Here is a 20,793-nt window from a genome sequence, read left to right on the forward strand (position 1 = left end):
AACTCAAATCATTCTACAAAAAAGATACCTGCACACGTATGTTTGTTGCAGCTCTATGCATAATAGTAAAAACATGGAACCAACCATGTGGCCCATCAAAGCTGGGCTGGATAAAGAAAATGTACATGTACACAACGGAATATTATACAGCCATAAACAAGGACAAATATATGGACTTCGCAGCACCTTGGGTGGATTTGGAGTCGATCATACTCAGTGATCCATCACAGAAACAAAGAACAGATTACCAAATGTTCTCACTCATAAACGGAACTTGAACAATTATAATACTATAAGAAAGGGTTTGGCAGTAGCGGGAAGTTGCAAGGGGGGGCAGGGATTGGCAGTTGAGGGAAACTGCTAGGGGAGGGAGGGGGATACCTAATCAACAAGGTTACCTGCATAATCAATGTTTGTATACCTAACCCTGAATTGTATCCCACATCTTTATAATTTTTAAAAAATAATAATAATTTTTAAAAAGAGAGAAGAGATTATTTTAATAACAGAATTTATAATTAAAAGGAAAACAAAACAGAAAAATTTGGAAAATTTGCAGCCTGGCCGCATGATAGAGAATGGATGAGCATTTTCAATAGAAAATACCCAGGTACAACCAAGCAACTGATTGATTAAGAGGTTACTATGTATATAATTAGGACAATGGAAGAAAAATCCCAGAAGCACTTCAGAGATCTTCGAGGCTGCCCCTCCCATTAGAAATTGTTCTAGGAAAGTAGAATAGTTTCAGGGACAGGTCACTGCCCAGAGCCACCTCAGGTCTTTGCTCATTGTAGCCTGGTGCAGTGCTCCTGGGCACCCTCGCTGTGACTCAGGTGGCCCTGGGCATGGCTCGACCTACTGTTCTGGAAGGTACAGATTGTAAACATTGGTGGCATCTATGTGGTGTAAAATCTATAGGTGTGCAGAATGCAAGAGCTCTGAGGGCATAGCTTCCTCCATCTAGATTTCAAAGGATGTCAAGAACAGCCTGGGAGTACAAGCAGAGATTTGTCACAGAGGTAGAACCACCACAGAATGCTCCTAGTGGAGCAATCCTAAACAGAAATGTGGGATGGAACCAGAGCTACACAGAGAGCCCCTGCTAGGACAGTGCCTTGTGGAGACATGGGTGGGGTCACCCGAAAGACCCCAGAACTGTAAGGCTACCAGCATGCAAGCCAGTCTGGGAGAACTGCAGGCATGAGACCAACTTGTGATAACTGCTGCATGGGCTGAGCCCTGCAAAGCCATAAGGGGTGGGCTTCCTGAGACTTTGTAGGCCCAGATCCCCCAGTGTGTCCAGGAGGCACATGGAATGAAAGATCATTCTGCAGTGTAAAGTTTATTGTTATTGACCCTGTTGTGTTTTTTACTTACATGGAACCAGTTACTGTTTTCCTTGCCTCTTTCCATCTATTGGTATGGGAATATCTATGCTACACCTGCCCAACCATTGTGATTGGGAAGTAGTTAACAGCTGGAGGGAATTTGCCATGGTATGAATCATGCCTTGAGTCTCACCTATATCTGATTTAGAATTTAGATGATACTTTTGACTTTGGACTTTTTAGTTGATGCTGGATTGAATTAAGACTTTGGGTCTATTGGGACAGAATGAATGTGTTTTGTATTTGAAAAGGACATGAGTTTGGGAGGCCCAGAAGTGGAGTGTGATGGTTTGTATGTCCCCTACAACACTTGTGTTGAAGTTTAATTGCCATTGTAGCAGTGTTGAGAGGTGAGAACTTTAAGAGTTAATTAGGTTTTGGAGGCTCTGCTCTTGTGAGTAGGCTAATGCCATTATAACAAGAGTTCATTAGTTAAACCTCCTTTTTCTCTCTGTTGCCATGTGATATTTTTGCCGTTATAACATATCAAGAAGATCCTCACTATATGCCAGCACCATGAACTTGTCAGTCTCCAGAACTGTGAGAAATTTCTTTTCTTTGTAAATTACACAGTCTGTGGCGTTCTCATAGCCGCCAAAGATGGGTTAAGACACCCTGTATGTGTTGATATAAAAAAGTATATGAATTAAATGTATATGGATAATATAGTTATGTTTATTAATTTTGGAATTATATGGTAGTTTTTATTCCTTGTTGGAGTATTTCAGTGAGAAAATATCAGAAAAAAATAAACAGATCCATATTGAAAAATCCCACATTCTTTTGTTTGTGTTGTTGTTATAGTATGCCTATAATGTTTGGAAAGTAACTCTTAAGAAAAATCAAATAATTAAAAAAATATATTTTGCTAATGTATTATGTGGAACGCCACATAGTAGTAGCACTTTTGCATTGTGATAGTATCCTCACGGTAAAGTTGTGGTACAGGTTGAGCATCCCAAATCTGAAAATATAAAATTTGAAATACCCCAAAATCTGAAATTTTTTGAGTGCCAACATGATGCTCAAAAGAAAAGCTCATTGGAGGCTTTTGATTCTCAGGTTTTTGAGCTTCAGATTTGGGATGCCCGCCAGGCTCGGTGGCTCAGCCTGTAATCCCGCGCCTTTGTGAGGCTGAGTTGAGTGGATTGCCTGAGCCCGTGGGTTCGAGACCCGCCTGGGCAGGCGAGACCTCATCTCTACAATAAATCAAAAAATTAGCCGGGCGTGGTAGCGCACGCCTGTAATTCCGGCTACCTGGAAGGCTGATGCGGAAGGATCGCTGGAGCCCAGCAGTCGAGGCTGTGGTGGCCGGGAGCGGCCACTGCACTCCAGTCTGGGTGACAGAGTGAGACTCCAACTCACAAAAAAGAAAAAAGATTTGGGATGCCCAACCAGTGAGTACAATGCAAATATTCGAAAACCTGAAAACATTCAAAATCTGAAATCGTTCTGGTCCCAAGCATTTCAAATGAGGGATAGTCAACCTGTGTATATTTAAAAGCACTAGATTGAAAGTTCATTTCTTCTATAGATTGCTTATTATTAAAGTGAAATTGTAATTTTAAATGTAAGTTTTAACTGTAATGTTTAAAAATAGAAGCTGTTCTCTGAGAACCAATTAATATTGATTGGTATAATTGCTACTTATTAAAACAAACACGCACAACTATGTTGCTCATATATTTTGACAAATTTATCACTAATTTTTTCCTTGAATCAGTTATATTGCTAATTTTTTAAGTATGCTACTTTGATATTTCTTCAGGCTTAGATCATATTTATATTGTAAAAGGGGAAATATTTAGAAATACCATATCTGATCATATTTCTAATTGAGTGAAGCTTTAATCCATAGAGTAAGAAGCTTTAATCCATAGGCTAAGTCAGTCTCTTACCATTTCATTCTCTTAGATAACATTTGCATAGAGAATCAGCCTACCCTACCTATGAGTGATTGTTAGTAGTGGTATATTCATATTCATTGTCTTCAGCTACTAAAGATTCTTTCAGGTTTGTAGAAATAGGAATAGAAGTGATGTGAAAGTGAAACAAGAACCTGTGACTGAAAAAGACTGATGGTTATGTAAAAAATAACTAAGTTTCCAAGATTTTGTGAATGAATTTTCTTGACAATGTAACTAGTATTCAGATAGTTGGGAAAGAAAAAAATGTATGAAAAAGTCAAATGCCAAAGTCTTTAATAGAAATGTTTGCAACCATTGAATTAAACTTCATGGTAAGTTTGTTATTCTTTTGACATAAACACATTTTGTTTCCTTATAATTAATTATATAATATGTTAATTATAGATATAAATATATAATATTAATGTTAAGCATTAGTCACATGATGTTTTGGTTTTGCAAGAGCAAGGTCAGTTGTTTTCTTTTTCTGTTTTAACATTCTTGATTTTCAAACCCTTAGTTTTCAACCCTTAGTTTTAGATAAACTGAGAAGTGACATGTCACAGTTGTATTGAATGCAGTTTGATAATGAAGTAATTTCCAGAAGAAGGAATCCAGCTTACTATTTGTTTGCTATTATTTTCTTTAAAAACTAAATAAGAATGCATCTAATGAAGTCTTCAAGGAAATAAATCAGAATGTAGGACAAGTGACCCTTGATTTTACAATTTCTTTAAAATGGGCAAGTATTGAGAATAAAGAAATTTCATAAGAAGGATTTCATGGTGGCTAAAACACACTTGGCATGAAAAATATTTTTAAAATATGTGTTTTTGACATTTTTACTATTTTTATAGGTCTGACTGCTGATGCTAGAGTAGTAATCAATAGAGCCCGTGTGCAGTGCCAGAGCCATAAGCTTACAGTTGAGGACCCAGTTACCGTAGAATATATAACTCGCTTCATAGCAACTTTAAAGCAGGTAAGCTAATATTCTAACAAACTTCAAGTTTTCTTCCCTTTTGTTATTATAAGTTCTATCACAGAAATACTATAATTACTCCAACCATTTAGTCTATTAAATCTATTAGCCGAGCTCGGTGGCTCAGCCTGTAATCCTGCGGTGCCTTGGGAGGCTGAGATGAGTGGATTGCCTGAGCCCGCAGGTTCGAGACCCGCCTGGGCAACTTGGCGAGAACTTATCTCTACAATAAATCAAAAAATTAGCCGGGCATGGTAGTGCACACCTGTAGTTCCAGCTACTTGGAAGGCTGAGGTGGAAGGATTGTCGGAGCCCAGCAGGTCGAGGCTGCAGTGACTGGGAGCGGCCAATGCACTCCAGTCTGGGTGACAAAGTGAGACTCCAACTCAAAAAAAAAAAAATCTATTAAATCTCTTATATTCCTCACACATTATATTCACATTCTTATTCCAGTAGAATGGATTGATTCAATCACTAGAAATCTCAATTAGTATTAATTCTGGGAGTTATATTCAAATTTAAAAGAACAGTAACCCAGCCTAGGCAACATAGTAAGACCTCGCCTCTACAAAAAATAAAAAAGTTAGGGAGCATGATGGCTTATGCCTATAGTACGGGCTTCCTGAGAGACTGAGGAGGGAGAATCACCTGAACCTAGAAAGTCTAGCTTGCAGTGAGTTTGATTGTGTCACGGTACTCCAGACTGGGCAACTGGGTGAGATGCCGACTCTAAATAAAAAAATAAATAAGACAGTAAGTCTAATCTGTTAAGGGGATTTCTACAATTCTAGAAGTTTAGTAATAAGAACAATTCCTTAAAGTTTTTCCAAATAAATACCCATTATTCTTTCACTTACAGTGCTGCTACATGTGCTTGAATGTCCCTCAAAAAGCATGTGTCAGAAGCAATCCCTGATGCCAGTGTTGGAGGTGGGGCCTAATGGGAAGTGTTTAGGTCATGAGGGCTCTACCCTCACAAGTGGATTAATACCAATTATAAAAGGACTTAAGTCTTCAAGTTCAGAAATCATGTTCAAAGAAATTATGTTTTCTTAAGCTCCACCATGAGATGACACAGCATGGAAGCCCAGACTAGATGTGGACATCTCCATCTTGGCTTTCCCAACTTCCAGAACTATAAGAAATACATTTTTGTTCTTTATGAATTACCTAGTCACAAGTATTCTGTTCTTTATGTATTACCTAGTCACAAGCACAAAATGGAATAAGGCAAAATCCAAACATAACCGATCATATTTAGATATGATTTCTTCTCAGTTCATTCATGCATACATGGTTAACATTAAGTATAATCATGATGTATATACATTTATTTTTTCACTTCTTTGAAATGTACTTTGTATACAGCAACATTGCCTTTATACTTATTATTCTTACTAACTGTATAATACTTTTTCCAGTTGCTATCTGATAATTTAGTTACATTGTTTCTGATTTCTTCCATTTTCCCCCTCTTTCTCTCTTTTTTCTCTCTTTTTGTTACTCTAATGATTTGACTCTGTTTATCGTAGCTTTTGCTTTTTGAATTATATTGTTAAATTAATTTTTAGTATGGGATTACTAGATTAAAGATTGTAATTGTTTTTATATGTAGCTAAATTGCTTCTTAGAAAGATTAAACCAATTTTTATTGTGCAACCAGCAATGAGTAAATATATCCCTAAAGAGTCATTAACATTGGATTTTTCATTTTTATTTTATTTTGCAAATAAGTATAACATAGTACTGTAGTAGTTGTTTTAATTTGTGTCTTATAATTAGTTGAAATGTTGAATTTTTTCCCACATGTTGGTTTGCTGATTTCATTTCTCCTGGTATAAACTATCTTTTCTTTTGACAGGTACTCAAGTAGTTAAGAGTGTGCCTACAGGAGCCAGAACTTGGAAGTTTGAATCCTGGCTTTGCTACTTCTTAGTTAGTGCCTTGAGCAAACTAGTTGGCCTACATTAACTTCAATTTTCTTATTTATAAAATGAGTATTACATTAATACATACTTTAGTAACTTGCATTATGGAACAAATGATTTAATACATTTCAAGCATTTAGAACAGTTTTTGTCAAGGATTTTGCCATTAATTTGGTTAAAAGTATTTGAAAAATATATATATTGAGACTTGCAACACTTGCTGTGTTGCCCAACTGGTTTTAAACTCCCGAGCTCAAGCGGTCCTCCTGCTTTAGTCTCCCAAAGTGCTGGGATTACAGGTGTGATTCACCATACCTGGCCACAGACTTTTTTGTAAACTCACTATATATTCTATGTAGAAAAATATTAACTGAAATGCCCATAACAAAATTACCCTATTTGGGTTTTTAAAAATTTGTCTGTTTATGTTCCAAGAGAGTCTAACATTTTTATCTTATTCTACTTTTCTATTTTATCTGCTTTGATTTTTCTAGTTGCTAGAAAGCCATCAACCAAAGAAAGAGCAGAACCTTGTGTATACAAGGTTCGTAATACGATTTTTAGGTTTTCTTCTAGAATTATCAAGGCTATGCATAGAGTATTTATGGAAACATAGTCATAAGTCTGTAACAGTGAGATTGCCACAGGGGAGGTCTGGGGCTCTGGGGCAGGAAATAGATTATTTAAATTTATTTTAATCCTGTGCATATATTTTTCATTTTAAAAAAAGGTTCATTAAGCATTAGAAAATACAATCCTTAAGTTCATATGGAACAACTACCAAAACAAGCCTGAATAGCCAAAGCATTCCTATGTGAAAAAAACAAATGCAGAGGCATCACACTGCCTGACTTCAAATTATGTTATAAGGCGATAGTAACTAAAGCAGCATGGTAGTGATTCAAAAATAAACAGATAGGTCAATGGAGCAGAATAGAGAACCCAGAAATAAAACCTTGTACCTAAACCGACTGTTTTTTGACAGCCGACAAAAATAAACAATGTGGAAAGGAAGTAAATTATGATGGGAAAATTGGATAGTGTATGCAGAAGAATGAAACTGAATCCTTACCTCTCACCATACATAAAAATTAACTCAAGATGGATTAAAGACCTAAACACAAGAACTGAAACTATTAAAATCCTAGAAGCGGCTGGGCGCGGTGGCTCAGCCTGTAATCCCAGTACGTTGGGAGGCTGAGACAAGAGGATTGCCTGAGCCCAGGGATTCAAGACCAGCCTGGGCAACTTGGTGAGACCTTGTCTCTACAATAAATCACAAAAAAACCTAGCCAGGCGTGGTGGCGTGCATCTGTAATTCCAGCAACTTGGAAGGCTGAGACCAAAGGATTGCCTAAGCCCAAAAGGTCAAGGCTGTGGTGGCTGTGAGTGTGCCACGCACTCCAGCCTGGGTGACAAGAGTGAGACTCCAACTCAAAAAAAAAAAAAAAATTCTAAAAGAAAACCTAGGAAAAACTCTTCTGGACATTGACCTAAACAAAAAATTTATGATGAAAACTTCAAAAGCAAAGCAGCACAAATAGACAAATGTGACTTAAACTAAAAAGTTTCTGCACAGCAAAAGAAATATTCAACAGAGTGAACAGAAAACCTACAGAATGGAAGAAAATATTTGCAAATCATGTCTCAAAGGACTAAGATCTAGAATCTATAAAGAACTCAAACAAGAAAATAACCCCATTAAAAAGTGGACAGAGGATATGAACAGACACATCTCAAGGGAAGACATATAAATCCCAACAAACATATGAAAATATGCTCAGCATCACTGAATATCAGTGAAATGCAAATTAAAACCACAATGAGTTACCATCTCTCACCAGTCACAATGGATATTATTAAAAAGTCAAAGAACAGATGTTGGTGAGACTGCAGAGAAAAGGGAACAACACTCATACACTGCTGGTGAGAATGTAAACTAGTTCAATCTCTTTGGAAAACAGTTTGCAGTTTCCTTTAAGAACTAAAAATAGAACTACCATTCGACCAAACAATCTCACTATATACCCAAAGGTGCATGACTAGTTCTACCAAAAAGACATTTGTACTCATAAGTTTATCACAGCACTGTTCACAATAGCAAAGTCATGGAACCATCCTAAGTGCCCATCAGCAATTGACTGAATAAAGAAAATGTGCTGCATATATACCATGGGATATTACGCAGCTCTAAAAAAGAACAAAATCGTGTTCTTGGCAGCAACATAGTTGGAGCTGGAGACCATTATCCTAAGTGAACTAACTCAAACAGAAAACCAAACTGCATGTTCTCACTTATATGTGGGAGCGAAACAGTGGGTACTCATGGATGTGAAGATGGAAATAGTGGACACTGGGAACACCAAAAGGAGGGAGATGAGAAGGAGGTGAAGGTTCAAAAATTGTTGGGTACATTATTTACTATTTGGGGAATGGGGACACCAGAAGCCCAGTTTCTACAGCCTGCAATATGTCCATGTAGCAAACATGCACATTTACCTCCTGAATCTAAAAAAAAAAAAAAAAAATTTTTTTTAAGTTCATTGGCCAGGTATAATGACTCACACCTGTAATCCCAATAAATTGAGAAGCCAAGGCAGGAGGATTGCCTGAGTCCAGGAGTCCGAGACCAGCCTAGGCAATATAGCAAGACCTCATCTCTACAAAAAATAAATTTTAAAAAATTAGCCAGGTATGGTGACATGCACCTATAACCCCAACTACTGGAGGTGGGGGTCTGAGGCAGAAGGATCACCTGAGCCCAAGAGGTTGAAGCTGTGGTGAGCCACAAGTATGCCACTGTACTCCAGCCTGGGTGTCAGAATAAAACCCTGACTCAAAAAAGGGGGATTCATTAAGTAAATAAAGGATCTTTCCTCTAAGGTATATTTGCAAAGCACCTACTTATACCTAGGTAAAAACTAGAAGCATTAGGATGTACAGAGAAATTAAGACATAAAACTTACTTTTACCAGCTTATGTTTATAGCCCAACTATTTGCAAGTGACTTATAAAAATACCTATAATAGAGTTACATCAGCAAAATGACTGACTAAAGTTACCTGACACTTGTCCAGCCCACAAAAAGGGACCAAAACAATGAATGAACAGCTACATCTGGACTAGCATGATGGAGGAGATGTGTTGGAGAGTATGAGGAGAGCGGTGAAATCCCTGTGGAGCATGATGCACAGAATAGCACCATACAGAGGAAAGCCAAGCATTCTGCCTCTGGTCCCCAGGATTGATTTGGGATTAGGAGGAATTATTTCATACAAAGGAAAGGTAAGCTAAAGTTCCTCAGCAGCCCCAGTGCTGCAACAAATGCCAGCAGTCCTCACAGATCTCAAGTCCAGTTGAAGACTGTGGAAGATTGCACAGCTGCATTATCTCAGAGTGCCCTTCACTTCTGCAACCTAAACTGCTATGGCTTGATGCATCTTGAAGCTGGAACCACTCTGGGGATGCATCCTGCCCTGGGGACCAGTAACAGCTGACTCTCTCCAACCATGAGCCCCTGCCATCATTCTACCACATTTACATTGGTGCCCTAGCTTCCTGGAGCCTAGACTAGATGGAATATTGGAGACCCAGTGTCTGCACCTGTGCAGCATACTGCCCACCCAAGAATCAGGTGGACCTGCACAGCGGGGAGGCCACTGAATGGCCAGCTGACCACCTTGCCTGCACTCACCTGTGTTGTAAATAGGTAAAGGAGAAAATCCACATTTATACAGCCAACTGATTGTCATCAAAAGTGCCAAAAACAGACATTGGAGAATGGACAGCCACTTCAATAAATGTAGCTGGGAATACTGAATATTTGTATTGTGAAAAAAGCAACCAGACCTCTATCTGTCACCATACACAAAAATGAACTCAAAATTGATTACAGACTTTAATGTAAAACCTGAAAGTATAAATCGACTAGGAGAAAACAGGATACTTCAGGAAAAGATCTTGTGGATAAGACTTCAAAAGCACAGGCAACAAAAGCAAAAATAGACAAAGGAGATTGTATCAAACTAAGAAGCTTCTATACAACCAAGGAAATAATCAACTGGGTGAAGAGACAACCTGCAAAAGGAGAGAAAAATTTGCAAAATATTCACCTGAGAAGAGATTAATATCCAGAAGGTGCAAGGAGCTCAAAAGGGAAAAAAAAAAAAAAAAAAAACCCTTTAAAAATGGGCATATGAAGCCGGGCTCAGTGGCTCAGCCTGTAATCCCGCGCCTTTGGGAGGCTGAGGTGAGTGGGTTGCCTGAGCCCGCAGGTTCAAGACCCGCCTGGGCAGTGAGACCTCATCTCTACAATAAATCAAAAAAATCAGCCGGGCGTGGTAGCGCGCGCCTGTAGTTCCAGCTACCTGGAAGGCTGAGGTGGAAGGATCGCCGGAGCCCAGCAGGCAAGGCTGCGGTGGCCGGGAGCGGCCACACTCCAGTCTGGGTCACAGAGGGAGACTCTAACTCAAAAAAAAAAAAAAAAATGGGCATATGACACAATGGAATATTTTGCAGCTATAAAGAAGGACAAACATATGGACTTTACAGCAACTTGGATGGATATAGAGTTGATCATACTCAGTGATCTATCACAGACACAAAGAACAGAGTGCCATATGTGCTGACTCATAAGCAGACCTTGAATAATATAATACTATAAGAAAGGGATTGGCAGTAGTGGGAAACTGTCGGGGGGGGGTTGAGATTGACAGTTGAGGGGAACTTCTGGAGAGGGAAGGGCACACCTCAACAGCAAGGGTACCTGCATAATCAACATTTGTGTATCTAACCCTGAATTGACCCCACATCTTTATAATAAAAAAAGAAAAGAAAAAAATTATTAAAAAACAATGTAACAAAAATGGGCATATATATGTGAAAAAAACTCATCATCACTAATCATCAGGGAAATGCTAATCAAAACCACATTTAAATATCATCTCATTCCAGTCTGAATGGTTATTATAAAAAAGACATATTGAAAGTCATAACCAAAACAGTCAGGCAAGAGAAAGAAATAAGACGTTTCCAAATAGGAAATGACAAAGTGAAATTATCAGTCTTTGCAAATGATATGATTCTGTTCTAGAAAACCCAAAAGATTCCACCAAAAAAAAACTCCTAGCACTGATAAATGACTTCTGCAAAGTCTCAGGATACAAAATCAGTGTTCAAAAATTAGTTGTATTTTTATATAACAACAGTAAACAGGTGAAAAATACAATCTCAGGAGTAAGTGGTGGCTCATGCCTGTAAACCTAGCAATTTGGAAGGCTAAGGAGAGAGAAATGCTTGAGCCCAGGAGTTTAAGACTAGCCTAAGCAACATAGTGACTCTACAAAAATTTTAAAATTACCTGGGCATAGTGGCGCATGCCTATAATCCAGCTATTCAGGAGGCTGAGGCAGAAAGGTTGCTTGAGCCCAGGAGGTCAAGGCTGCAGTGAGCCATGATCATGCCATTGCTCTCTAGCCTGGATCACAGACTGAGACTCAAGCTCATAACAAAAAAAATACAGTCTCATTCACAGTAACCATACACTCACACAAAAGACTTTGGAATACATCTAACCAAAGTGAAGAATGACAGAGATGAACAAAGATAAAAAGTGACAAGACACTGCTGAAAGAAAGATCACACAAACAAATGGAAAAACATCCCATGCTCATGGATTGGAAGAATCAGAATTGTTAAGATTTCCATACTGCCTAAAGCAATCTACAGTCTCAACATAATTCCTATCAAACTGCCAACACCATTTTTCACAGACCTAGAAAAGACAATACTTAAATTCATATGGAAGCAAAAAATTCAAATAGCCAAAACAATCCTAAGCAAAAAGTGCAAAGGCAGAGGCATCACACTGCCAGACTTTAAACTTTACTACAAGGCTCCAGTAACCAAAACAGCATGATAGTAGTACAAAAATAGATACATAGATCAATGGAACAGAATAGAGAACCCACAAATAATACAGCCACTGACCTACAACCAACTCATCTTTGACAAAGCTGACAGAAACAAAACATTGGGGATAAGACACCCTATTCATCAAATTATACTGGGAAAATTGGCTAACCATATACAGAAGAATGAAGCTGGACCTCTACCTATCACTGTATGCAAAAATTGATTAAAAATGGATTAAAGACTAAAACACAAGACCCCAAACTATAAACATCTTAGAAAAAAAACTTAGGAAACACTCTCCTGGACATCACCCTAGGTAATGAATTCATCACTACATCCTCAAAAGCAAAGGCAGCAAAAGCTAAAATTAACAAGTGGGACCTTGTCAAGTATAAAAGCTTCTGCACAGCAAAGTAAACCATCAATACAATATAGAGACAACCCGCAGAAAGGGAGAAAATATTTGCAAACTTTGCATCCAACAAAGGCCTGATCCAGAATCTATAAGGAATTCAAACAGGAAAAAGGCTAATAACCTCATCAAAAAGGAGGCAAATGACTGGACACAGTGGCTCATGCCTGTAATCACAACACTTTGGGAGGCTAAGGCAAGAGGATTACTTGAGCCCAGGAGTTCCAGACCCGCCTGGGCAACATAGTGAGACCTTGTCTTTACAAAAATATTTTTTTAAAAACTGAACTGGGCAGATGGCACACATCTGAAGTTCCAACTACTCAGTAGTCCCAACTACTCAGGAGGCTGAGGTGGAAGAATTGCCTAAGCCTGGGAGGTTGAGGGTATGGTGAGCCATGATTATGCCACTGCACTCCAGCCTGGGTGACAGAGTAAGGCCCGACAGACATACACACACACACAGTGAGCATAGGATATGAACAAATACTTCTCGAAGGCACAAAAGCAGCCAACAAGCATGAAATAATGCTCAGTATCACTAATCATCAGAAAAATGCAAGTTAAAACCACAATGAGATACCATCTCATACCAGTCGGAATGGCTATTATTAAAATGTCAAAAACAACAGATATTGGTGAGACTGTGGAGAAAGGGGAATGCTCATATACTGTTGGTGTGAAAGTAAGCTAGTTCAGGCCTTATGAAAAGCAGTCTGGAGATTTCTCAAAGATCTCTAGATAGATTTACCATTTGACCCAGCAATCTCACTTCTGGGTATATACCCAAAGGAACATAAATTGTTCTACCAAAAAGTCACTTGCACTCTTATGTTTAATTGCAGCACTATTCACAATAGCAAAATCATGGAACCACCTAGGTGCCCATTAGTGGTGGACTAGATAAGAAAATGTGGTACATGTATGCCATGGAATACTCTGCGGCCATAAAAAAGAACAAAAGCATGTCATTGCAGGAACATGGAGACCATCATTCCAAGTGAATTATCACAGAAACAAAACAATACAGCATGTTCTCACTTATAAGTTGGGGCTAAAAACTGGACACACTTGGGCACAAGGATGGGAACTACAGACACTGGGGACTACTAAAAGGGGAAAGGGGAATGTGGGGATAACAATTGAAAAACCACCCATCAGGTACCATGCTCTCACCACCTGGGAGGTGGGCTCAGTAGAAGCCCAGACCTTCTGTCATGCTATATATCTATATAACAAACCTGTATATATACCCCATGAATCTAAAATAAAATAATAAGTTGAAAAAAAAAACCTAGTAGACAAAAAATAATGAATTTTGCAATGATTCAGAGAAAAGAGAACTTGTATACACTGTTGGTGGAAATGTAAGTTAGGTCATTATGAAAAACAATATGGAGGTTCATCAAAAAACTAAATAGAACTACCCTGTGATCCAGCAATCCCACTACTAGGTATATAGCCAAAAGAAAGGAAATTGGTGTATTGAAGAGGTGCATGCACTCCCACGTTTATTGCAGCACTATTCACAATAGCCAAAATATGGAATCAACCTAAGTGTTCATCAGTAGATGAATTAATAAAGAAATTGTGGTACAAATTCACAATAGAATACTATTCATCCATGAAAAAGTATGAGATTCTGTCATTCATGACAACATGGATGAGCCTGGAGGACATTATATTGTGTGAGATAAGTCATACCTGATAATAATAGAAAAGCAAATACTGCGTGTTACTCACTCATATGTGGGCACTTCAAAAGTTGTGCTCGTAGAATCAGAGCATACTGGTCACTAAAGACTGGGAAGGAGAGAGTGGAGGGGTCATAGTGAGAGGATACAAAATTACAGCTAAATAGGAGTAAGAGGATTTTGAATGTTCCCAACACAAAGAAATGATAAATGTTTGAGGCGGTGGGCTAATTACCCTTAATTGATCATTACACATTGTATACGTTTATCAAAATATCACTCTTAGCCTGAGGCAGTGTTTCACAACTGTAATCCCACTAATTTGGGAGGTCAAGGTTGGAGGATCGTTAGAGCTCGGGAGTTAGAGACCAGCCTGGGCAAAATAGTCTAGGGCCTAGTAAAACCTGGTTTCCAGAAGTGAATTTTTGTATATTCTTGTGTGTAAGAATAAGACTGCACTGTAGAATCCAAGTCCCCATTTCTACAAAAAATGTTTAAAAATTAGCCAGGCATGGTGGCATGCACCTGTAATCCCAGCTATTTGGGAGCCTGAGGTGAGAGGATCACTTGAGCCCAAGAGTTCAAGGCTGTAGTGAGCCATGATTGTTCCACTGTACTCCAGCCTGGGAAAGAAAGACCCCCAACTCTAAAAAGAAGAAAAACAAATCACTCTTTATTTTATAAACATGTACAGTTATTAAATGTACATATATAATTATTTAAAGATACAAAAAATTTTAAAATTAAAGTAGATGTGATATGTAGACAAAATCAGGAAAAAAGTTAACATAATGCTATTTCAAGCCACACATTTATACAGTTATATACAACCACAGACTTATAGTTATGTAAAGTAGCCTAAAAATTAAATCCTTAGCTTTCTCTCAGGACTGCTTTTTTGCATGACTTCTAGGGCCATCAGTCTTAGTGTGAATTCCACTCTGTAGCACAAATCCAAGAAGTTCCATGGCACTAAAGTAAAAAGACATACAATCAGTTTCCAGTGACTCCCTGTCTGTGAGGAAAAAGCATGCCTTTTCTTCAAGAGAAACAAAAGTTTTGTTGTCCTGGGACTGAAAGAAATGTCTTACTTGGGTTTTTAAGTAGTGATAACATAGTATATAGTAAACAGAACATACTTGATGATAATAGTATCAAATAAGAATACTTGATGATAATAGTAACAATTATAGTATCCCTCAAAGTAAGCCAAGAACATGTTTCCAATCACAGCTTATTGAAAATCAGCCTTACTGAGAACCAAAATGGTATGGCAAACACAGTTCTCTGCTATATGAAAGAAATGACAATCTGGTTATGTTACCAAAATATATACAAAGCAACAAGAAAATTTTAAGACTATATGTAAACAAACTTATGATTTTATTTTATAGACTATACAGCATATTTCATCAGGAATTGAGGTTAGTCCAGAAAGGATCACAAAAAAAGCTTTAATGTACATAGAATAAGAATCAAGAAAATATATCATTTGGGCAGCAATGCTTTATTTATTAACACTTTGTTTAATAAATAACAGTGTAATCATAAAATATTTTTTATTTTTCAGAAATATACCCAGAGCAATGGACGAAGACCTTTTGGTATCTCTGCCTTAATTGTAGGTTTTGATGATGATGGTATTCCCAGATTATATCAGACAGATCCTTCTGGTACTTATCATGCTTGGAAGGTGAGTCATGAATTTGTTAAAAATTTTTTAGAAGTTCAAAAGATGTAGTCACTGTAAATCCTTTATTGCCTTCGGGGACATGACAAAATTGTTTTATACTTACTAATGGTGGTACAAACTTTATAAATGTAACTAGTCAGAAATTTGATGGTTTTGGATGAATAGATAAACACCTTAGTCTATTAAGTGCAAGGTCTTTACTTTTGAAAAGATGTGATAAACCTAAGTATATAAATGGCCAAGGAAGAGAAATATCCAAATTTATTCTCTCAAATTTATATTGCACCATATAGATGCTTGCTTCGAGTAGAAATAGGAATTGCAAGAAATGCTTGCAATTAATAATTAGATGGAAGTTTAAATTCCTACTGAACTATTTAATGTCTCATCTATTATAGGAGAGTCAGAACATCCCATACTATGAATCTATGGGTATACAGTGACCTCTACATAATTCCTGGAATATAGTTTGCTTTTTTTCTTTTTTCTTTTTCTTTTTTGAGATAGGTTCTCACTCTCTGTCACCCAAGTTGGAGTGTAATGTTATAATCATAGCTCATTGTAACTTTGAACTCCTGAGCAAAAGCAATCCTCCTACCTCAGCCTCCCAAGTAGCTCGGACTACAAGTATGTGCCACAACATCCAGCTAATTTTTAGGTGTTTTTTGTGTTTTTTTTAGAGAGACAAGATCTTGCTATGTTGTCCAGGTATATCTCGAACTCCTGGCCTCAAGCAATCCTCCCACCTTGACCTCCCAAAACATTGGAATTATAGGTGTGAGCCACTGCACCTGGCCTTATAGTTTGTTTTCTAGATAAATTGTTACTCTTATTTTGGCCCCAACTGCAGTATTAAATTTGTTTAATGGTACTGTCAAATCCAATACAAAAGTCTAGAACCTAAAAAAACCTGGTTTCCAGAAGTGAATTTTTATATATTCTTGTGTGTAAGAATAAGACTGTACTATAGAATCCAATAAGTTATTTTGACTTTATTAAAAGATTAAATACAAAGGTTTTAAATAGTTTCATGCAAAGTTTATTTTACTATTGTTAAGAAACAAAGTAATGGGGAAACATTGTCATGATTTGTACATATGTGTTAAGTAAGGAATTTGATTTGAGCTGACCATACTAGTAAGGTAAACTAGTTCATCAGATCAGTAAAGCAGTGAATTATATTCTTTCAACAAATATCAGAATACTTGTTCCAGCTGCACGTCTTCTTTTCATCTGCTTGGATAAACTCATTAGTCATCTGAAGGTATGGATTTATGTGCTGCAAAGATCAGACTTTTTTCTGTCAGTTAGAACTCTTTTACATGTACTAGACTTCTTGTGCCTCCCAAATCTATGCTGTAAACAAACCAAGTCATTGCGCTCTTATCTTCAAATATTTTGAAGGTTGCCATCTTCTGTTTACATTTATCATTACATCATTACTTTTCATTTCCATATCACAGCACAATATTTTCTAAGTTCACATAGTTTTGCACTTTAGTCTGATTGCTTTCTGGGAACATACAGAGAAGTACTTTTTTTTATCAGTATTTTTTATTATGATATTGTGGGGTATAGTTAAGGGTTAGGTATACAAATACGTTTCCTTCAGGCACTCTGTTGATAAGAGGTGTTTCCCTGTCCCCAGACAGATGTTTGCTACCATTAATCCCATCTCCCTCCCCCCCGCATAGTTTCCCACTACTGTCAGTCATTTTCTTATAGTATTACATTGGATGTTCAAGGTCCATTATATGAGTGAGAACATGTGATACTCGGATCTCTGTTTCTGTGAGAGGTCACTCAGTATTATAGACTCTAGTTCCATCCAGGTTGCTGCGAAATTCATGATTTTGTTCTTTTTTATGGCTGTGTAGTATTCCATCGTATATATGTACCACATTTTTTAAATCCAGTCCTCTTTTGATGGGCAGCATGGTTGCTTCCAGGTTCTTGCTATTGTGAACAATGCCGCGATAAACATACGTGTGCAGGTATCTTTTTAATAGAGTGATTTGAGTTCTTCAGGATATATTCCCAGTAGGGGGATTGCGGGGTCATATGGGAGGTTGATATTTAGAGATTTTAGGAATTGCCACACTGCTTTCCACAGAGGTTGCACTAGTTTACACTCCCACCAACAGTGTAGAAGTGTTCCCTTTTCGCCACACCCTCTCCAGCAGCTGTCATTTTTCGAGTTGTTGATAATTGCCATTCTGACTGGAGTTAGGTGGTATCTCAGTGTGGTTTTGATTTGCATCTCCCTGATGATTAGTGAGGTTGAACATTTCTTCATGTGTCTGTTGGCTGCTCGGATGTCTTCCTTTGTGAAGTGTCTGTTCATATCTTTTGCCCATTTTATAATGGCATTGTTTGTTTTTTTCTTTTCAGCTCATTTGAGTTCCTTGTAGATCCAAGATGTTAAGCCTTTGTCAGACCTGGTGTTGGCAAATACTTTTTCCCAGTCTGTAGGCTGTCTCCCTGCTCTCTTGATGGTTTCTTTGGCTTTGCAGAAGCTTGTCAGTTTAATAAGGTCCCACTTGTCTATCTTCTCTCTTATGACCTGTGGGTTTTGGGTTTTGTTCAGGAATTGGATGCCAGTTCCGATTTCCATGAGGGTATGTCCTTCATTTTCTAAGGTTCTTATGGTTTGAGGTTTTACATTTAGGTCTCTGATCCATTTGGAATTAACCTTTGTGCATGGGGATAGATAGGGGTCCTGTTTCAATCTTCTGCATGTGGTCAGCCAGTTTTCCTAGCACCATTTACTGAATAGGTTCTCCTCTCCCCAGTGGTAGGTGGTGGAGGCTTTGTCAAAGATGAGTTGGTTGAGAAATTGAGGCTTTGCTTCTGGAATCTCAGTTCTATTCCGTTGATCTATATGCCTGTTCCTATACCAATACCAAGCTGTTTTGATGCAGAGAAGTACTTTTATCTCAGTCAATTGATTAGGAAAATTTTAAAAATTTTAAATTTGTTGGGAGTTTCCTTGATCATCTTGTGTGAAACTATGCTGTTGTGTCTTCAGGTCACATGATATGACGGGAGAGTGTGAACATTGCACACCACACATTTGTATACTCTACTATCATCATATTACTCATCTTATATACTACACTTTTCAAGAGATGTTCGTTGAAGGAAATATTACGCAGCTCTTTAAAAACTCGAAAGTTTGAAAACTTTTTTGTGTTACATATTTGATATCTGAGATTCAGGGCGTAAGTGATTTTTTTTTAAGTCCACGTTCCTAATTAATGGCAATACTGGAATTAGAACTCAGGGTCTTCTATTTGTTAGTCCAGTGTTCTTTTTACCACATCATGCTACGTCCCTTAGGCCAATGACTTTTTATATATGTTATAAAAATTCTGATGCCCATTCTTGGAAGGGAGAATAAAATCTTCTTACTTAATTTATTCTTCTGGGGACTATGGCACTTTATTAAGAAATGGTTTTTTTTTCTTGGTTTTTGTTTATGTCTATGTTTTGTTTTTAATGTTTGTTTTTTACTTTGACATATACTAGGTAGCCTGATAAAATGTTGCAATGGGCTATTAAGAACACAGCTTGGGGTAGCCTTCTCGGGTCTCCTCCCACTGTGGGAGCTTTTCTGTCCCCTCAATAAATCCTGCTTTCTAAAAAAAAAAAGAACAACAACAACAACACAGCTGCAGTACTGGGAGACAACACTTTGCGGTGCTATATTGTAGTTTTACCAGGTACAGGTAGAGGAAATTGTGGAATGGGTACAGAAGTAGGAAGTTATAAACTGGCCATATGACCTGTTGCAGAAATAAGGATAGAAATTGCCAATAATAGCACTTTGATTTGGGGGTGATTCTTTACCTGGCATTTGACACAAATATTTATTTCTGTAGATTTTGGTCATTAGTGATTCTGTCTTAGTGAATTATAGTGTCTTCCACGCTTTTTAATTTTAGGTGAGTGCTAAGAGAGATCTCCAGAAAATCCTGAGTTCTAGATACTTCCTTCTGGGTCCCATTGTATAACAGTAACTTTATTCTCCCTTGATGATCAGAACAAATCATGCCATGCTTACAGTAGCTTCTTCTTTACCTGCTGTTTCAAAGACATGAGGAATCCAGAATGGCCAAGTGGCTGCCTCAGCTTCTAGTTCAGAAATTATTATGTTCTCTGATAGAAACATCCTCTTTCTTTTTCCCCGTCCCTTGGGAACTAGGGCCTTTAAATTAGCACAACCAAGTGAAGAAAGGAAGAAAAAATTTTACAAATGGGCCATTAAGGATATGAATGAGACACATCTAATCCTTGGCATCTAGATTTGCAACTGTAGGAGAAATTAATTACTGGTTTATGGCTCAGGGTACATACAGGATCAACAGAACCCTAACCCTGTAAGACCTTGTTACCCAGCTGTTGCTATAACTGAGTCTTCAATATCCTATTCTATATTTCTATCAGGTGGGCTATTTCAGAGTAATAAGAGACAGAGTCTATGTTGCCTTGACTGGAGTTTAGTGGTATGCTATGATTGCACCCACAAATAGCTATTGCACTCCAGTCAAGGCAACATAGTGAGACCCTATCTCAAAGGAAGGAAGGAAAGCATTTAGTAAATCTACTGGTGGAGAGGTGACAGATATTATATAATGCATAGAATTCACAAAGATAATTCATCACCGGAAGTTATAAAACATATAAATAGTCCATCATTTAACAAATACTCAACCTATAAAAAATAAATTTATATTACATATCAAGTACTGTTCTAGGTTCTGGGGACATAGAGGTGAACTCAAGACAAAAACCCCTGTCCCTAGGGAAAAGAGAAAGACAGTATAAAAATACAGAATATATATGTATGCTGTGAAATAATTTGACACAGGTA

General features: G+C 37.6%; 1 protein-coding gene across 3 annotated transcripts in view; it reads left to right on the plus strand.

Moving 5' to 3' along the window:
• PSMA8 (proteasome subunit alpha 8) overlaps positions 1-20,793 on the plus strand; it is an 80,888-nt gene that overhangs the window by 23,057 nt on the left and 37,038 nt on the right. For 2 of the 3 annotated variants that reach the window (XM_008066112.1, XM_008066113.1), the window contains exons 3-4: positions 4,156-4,280; positions 15,798-15,920. In XM_008066112.1, the coding sequence (XP_008064303.1) occupies positions 4,156-4,280; positions 15,798-15,920 (248 nt within the window). Of the gene's footprint in view, positions 1-4,137; positions 4,281-15,797; positions 15,921-20,793 lie in introns of all 3 variants that reach the window. The other variant, XM_008066111.1, reaches the window with a different exon arrangement.

The sequence above is a fragment of the Carlito syrichta genome, unplaced genomic scaffold, assembly GCF_000164805.1.
Source record: "Carlito syrichta isolate Samal-C Ts95f unplaced genomic scaffold, Tarsius_syrichta-2.0.1 Scaffold308846, whole genome shotgun sequence".
Classification (NCBI taxonomy): Eukaryota; Metazoa; Chordata; class Mammalia; order Primates; family Tarsiidae; genus Carlito; species Carlito syrichta.